Raw genomic sequence first — 5,273 nt, 5'->3', positions numbered from 1 at the left:
GGGTGTGGTGTGGAGGGGCCCTGGAAGAGAGGGTGTTGAGCAGGCGGAGGGGCGTGGGGGTGCGAGGGGCGGTGTTGCAGGAGGGCGAGGGAGCGGGGAGGCCTGGTGTGGGGCTGTGGGGAGCGTGGGGGTGGGGAGGCGTCAGCGCTGCTGAGGCTGGGGTCAGAGCGTGGTGGAAGAGAGGGGCCAGGTGGGTCAGGAGAAGGAGGGGAAGGGGGCTGAGGCTCACCTTGTTGAGCGCGGAGGAGAAGGCGTCAGGAGAAGTGTGTGAGGGAGAGAGGTGCTGAGCCGGCTTTTATGCTGGTGTGCGAGGGGCGGGACAGCCTTTGCGCATGACAGCATTTTGCAGCAAGCAGCTGTTGCATGCCAGAGCCATGTAAGTAATGAGGTGGGGTGTGTTTTCCTTCCCGCAACGCTCCCTTTTCATGTCCTCCTCTTGAGGCCGTGTCCATCTGACCCTGGCGGCAGCTTTGAAGTGAGAGTAGGTATTTGGGAGGATTTGCATGGAAGGTGCGTGTCAGGGCATTTGGCAGACGCGGGCAAAGCCTAGGAGAGGTGGGGTGTCATCAGTGAGGTCATCCCGTGGCACTGGTGTGGTGTGGTTTGCGGGTGCGTTGTGAAGAGGGGGCCCCATTTCCTCGCAGCCCTGGCAGGCTGGTCTGGGCTTTGGAGGTCATGTGGGGCTGCCCCTTCCATTGCATTGGGTCAGTCCTTGCCTTGCTACCAGGTTGCTAAGCCCGTTTTTAGGCCTGGCCTTTCCTTTTGGGTGTCCTCTGTGGGTGTCTGGTGCCCCTCTTGTTTGACTTTGTGGTTCTTGTGGAGGACAAGCTGACTCTGAGGCAGCAACGCATCCTCATGGCAAAAGAGGCCAGGAGTCTCCAGGGCGGTGCTAGGAGGAGCGTTGCCTTCAGGTTCAGGGGAGGTGATCTTGCTCTGTCTTCAGTGCTGGTGAGGCCCCGTGTGGAGTCCTGTGTCCAGCTGAGGGCTCCCCAGTGGAAGAAGGACATGGCCTTGGTGGAGTGAGTGCAGTGCAGGGCCACCAAGACGCTGAGGGGACTGGAGCGTCCTTCCTATGAGGAGAAGCTGAGAGAGCTGGGAGATTTTTTCAGGCAGGAGGCAAGGCCACAGAGGGGAGAGGTCATCAATGTTTTTAAATCCTGGAGGCGACGGAATGAGGCCAGGGCAGTCAGGCTCTTCTCGTGGGTGGCCATGGCCAGGGCAAGGGTGGAAGGAGAAAGCAAAGACGAGCCATTTCCTTGGAAGAGAAGGCAAGGCTTTTTCAGTGTGAGGGTGGTCAAGCAGCGGAACCAGTTGTGCAGAGAGGTGTTGGAGTCTCCATCCTTGGAGATACTGACAGCCTGAGTGGCCGTGGTCGTGGATAGCCTGCTCGAGCTGACCCTGCTTGAGCAGGTTGGGTTGAAGTAGCCGAATCTCCAGAGGTTCCTTGCGCATTCACTGATTCTGTTTGCTGGGATTCTGCTTGCTGTGATGGGCAGAGAGCTGTGCTGCACAAGAAAGTTGGTCAACGGGGAGCAGAAAGAAGCCCTCATAATGCAAGGGGCAATGGTTAGCAACCTGCTACACAGCTTAGCTACACAGAGGTCTATGGGAGCGAATGGGATCCACCCAAGGGTACCGAGGGCGCTGGCGGAAGGGCTCACCAAGCCACTTTCCATCATTTGTCATCAGTCCTGGCTAAGCAGGGAGGCCCCTGTTGACTGGAGGTTAGCAAATGAAGGTAATGATAAGGTTGAGGGCTTATGGGTAAAGACCAGTGGGAAGGCCAACAAGGCAGATATCGTGGGGGGAGTCTGTTGTAGACCACCCAACCAAGATGACGAATCAGATGAAGCATTCTACAAGCGGCTGGCTGAAGTCTCACGATCGCTAGCCCTGGTTCTCGTGGGAGACGTCAACTTACCAGATCTCTGCTGCAAATACAACACAGCAGAGAGGAAACAGTGTAGGAGGTTCCTGGAGTGCGTGGAAGATAACTTCCTGACGCATCTGGTAAGCGAGCCAAGCATGGGAGGTGCCCCGCTGGACCTGCTGTTTACGAACAGAGGAGGCCTGGTGGTGATGGGAGTCCGTCTTGGGCACAGCGACCATGAAACGATAGAGTTTTCGATTGTTGGAGAAGTAAGGAGGGGGGTCAGCAAAACCACTCCCCTGGACTTCAGAAAGGCAGACTTGGGCCTTCTTAGGAGTCTGGTTGAGGGAGTGCCTTGGGAGGCAGTCCTGAAGGGCAAAGAAGTCCAGGAAGGCTGGATGTTTTTCAAGAAGGAAGTCTTAAATGCACAGGAGCAGGCCGTCCCCATGTGCCGAAAGATGAGCAGGCAGGGAAGAAGACCGGCCTGGCTGAACAGAGAGCTTCGTCTGGAACTCAGGGCAAAAAAGGAGAGCTGGCCACCTTTGGAAGAAGGGGCAGGCAACTCAGGAAGACTACAGGGATGCTGTGAGGTTATGCAGGGAGAAAATGAGAAAGGCAAAGGCCCAGCTAGAACTTAAACTGGCCACTGCACTCAGGGATAACAAAAAATGTTTCTACAAATCTATCAGCGACAAAAGGAGGGCCAAGGACTATCTCCATTCTTTGTTGGATGCAGAGGGAAGCATCGCCACAAAGGATGAGGAGAAGGCTGAGGTACTTAATGCCTTCTTTGCCTCAGTCTTTAATAGTCCGACTGGTCATCCTCGGGGTATTCAGGCCCCTGAGCTGGTTGATGGAGATAGGAAGCAGAACAAAGCCCCAGTAATCGAAGAGGTAACAGTCAGCGACCTGCTCCTCCACCTGGATGCCCACAAGTCCATGGAGCCAGATGGGCTCCATAGCCAGATGGGCGCCTGTCAGCCTGACCTTGGTGCCGGGGAAGGTCATGGAGCAGATCCTCTTGAGTGCCATCACGCAGCACATGCAGGACAATTGGGGGATCAAGCTCAGCCAGCATGGGTTCATGAAGGGGAGATCCTGCTTGACCGACCTGATCTCCTTCTATGACAGGGTGACCCGCTTGGTGGATGAGGGGAAGGCTGTGGATGTTGTCCACCTGGACTTTAGTAAGGCCTTTGCCACTGTCTCCCACAGCATTCTCCTGGAGAAGCTGGCTGCTCACGGCTTGGAGAAGTGCACTCTGCGCTGGGTAAAAAACTGGCTGAATGGGCGAGGCCAGAGAGTGGTGGTGAATGGAGTTCAATCCAGTTGGTGACCGGTCACGAGTGGTGTTCCCCAGGGCTCATTACTGGGGCTGGATCTGCTCAATATCTTCACTGATGATCTGGATGAGGGGATTGAGTGCACCCTCAGTAAGTTTGCAGATGACACCAAGTTGGGTGGGAGTGTTGATCTGGTGGAGGGCAGAAAGGGTCTACAGAGGGATCTGGAGAGGCTGGATCGATGGGCCAAGACCAAGAGGTTCAACAAGGCTCAGTGCCGCGTCCTGCACTTGGGTCACAACAAGCCCATGCAAAGCTGCAGGCTTGGGGAAGAGTGGCTGGAGAGCTGCCTGGCAGAAAAGGACCTGGGGAGGCTGGTTGATACCCAGCTGCTTATGAGCCAGCAGTGTTCCCAGGTGGCCAAGAGGGCCAATGGCATCCTGGCTTGTACCAGAAATAGTGTGGCCAGTAGGACTAGGGAGGTGATAGTGCCCCTGTACTGGGCACTGGGGAGGCTGCATCTCAAATCCTGTGTTGAGTGTTGGTCCCCTGACTACAGGAAAGACACTGAGGTGCTGGAGGGTGTCGAAAGAAGAGCAAGGAGGCTGGTGAAGGGTCTGGAGCACAAGTCTGGTGAGGAGCAGCTGAGGGAGCTGGGGTGGTTTAGTTTGGCGAAGAGGCGGCTGAGGGGAGACCCTATCACTCCCTACAACTGCCTGAAAGGAGGCTGGAGCCAGGTGGGGGTGGGTCTCTTTTCCCAGCTAACAAGTGATAGAACAAGAGGAAATGGGCTCAAGTTGTGCCAGGGGAGATTTAGATTAGATATTAGGAAAAATTTCTTCACGGGGAGAGGGGTTAGGCATTGGAACAGGCTGCCCAGGGAAGTGGTGCAATCACAGTCCCTGGAGTGTTTAAAAAAACCTGTGAATGTGGTGCTGAGGGACATGGTTTAGAGGTGGACCTGGCAGTTAGGGTAACGGTTGGACTTGATCATCTCGGAGGTCCTTTCCAACCGTAATGATTCTATGATTCTACGGGTCTTTTCCAACCTAAACAAATCTATGCTTCTAAGTGCGTACTGCCAAGGGAAGCTGGCGTCACAGACATGGGCAGAAGTGCACTAGTGTGTCCAAGCGTTTGAGTAAGTGATAGGCTTGTGTCACGGGCGCGATGTCCCCATGTGCCGGTCTGTGTTGTTGTTGTTGCTGGGGCCATACTTGCTAAGAGAGGTCTTGCAGCCCCTTTCCACCCATCCCGCTGGCCTGTTGAGCCCTGGCTTGATGCTGAGTGAGGCTGGAAGAGCGTTGGGAGAAGAAAGGAAGTGGAGGCATCTTCAGGTTGGGATGGAGAAGCACTTTATTGAGAGGAAAAAGAGAGAAAAGGCAGGAGCAGCAAGTGGAAGGGAGGTGGTCTGAGGTTCAAGGAGGGCGACAATCAGCCGAGGTCCTCTGCTTGCAGTAGATTTTGCGAGAGCACAGAGATCTTCGTTCCCTACGGTGGGAGCAGCCCACTGGAGGTTCCTGGTGGTCTTTGGCTTGTCAGAGAGCGATTGCAGCAGAGAGTAGTGGGCATAGCAGAAGGGGCGATGGAAGGAAGGAAGAGGGAGAAGAGGAGGAGGTACATGGGCGATGTTTGCAGGCAGCCCGGACTGGCCCCTTCCCTGCTTCCTTGCTTGGTGCCTTGAGAGGAGGAGCCATGGACGGCAGGTGCACGTGCCAGCAGTGGCCGGGAGGTGCGTCCTCAATCCATGCCGTGGCTTCCAGGGAGTGGGTGGTTGTTGTCAGGGGTGGTGGTGAGGGCCCTTAGCAGGGGTAGCAGCCTCTTGCGCCGCTGAAGCAGCCCAGGCCTCCGAAGCCAGAGCCGTAGCCGTAGCCAAGGCCAAAGCCCCCGGAGACGGGCACTCCCTGGGAGCTGAGGACGTTGCCCACGGCAGCCGATGCGGAGGATCCAACGGCGGTGCTCTGGGGGAAGGAGGTGAGGATGGGTCCTGGCAGGGTGACCACGACGGTGGAAGGCTGGATGACGACGCGGGAGTCCTCGCATTGCCTGACACAGGGCTCGTTGCAGCTGTTAGCCAGCGGGGTGGGTCCGCAGGGGCGGCAGCTGTCGTAGCAGGCCAT

At 56.5% G+C, this 5,273-nt stretch overlaps 1 protein-coding gene across 1 annotated transcript; it reads right to left on the bottom strand.

The window, feature by feature from the left end:
- Positions 1 to 4,955: 4,955 nt before the first annotated feature.
- LOC309589328 (feather keratin-like) lies at positions 4,956 to 5,273 on the bottom strand (the record flags this gene model as incomplete). The annotated part of the gene is made up of 1 exon (XM_082309360.1): positions 4,956 to 5,273. The coding sequence occupies one exon, from the start codon at positions 5,271 to 5,273 to the stop codon at positions 4,956 to 4,958; it is 318 nt and encodes a 105-aa protein (XP_082165486.1).

The sequence above is a fragment of the Platalea leucorodia genome (assembly GCF_965183815.1).
Source record: "Platalea leucorodia genome assembly, chromosome: 1".
Lineage (NCBI taxonomy): Eukaryota > Metazoa > Chordata > Aves > Pelecaniformes > Threskiornithidae > Platalea > Platalea leucorodia.
This window is presented reverse-complemented; position numbering and strand designations above follow the sequence as displayed.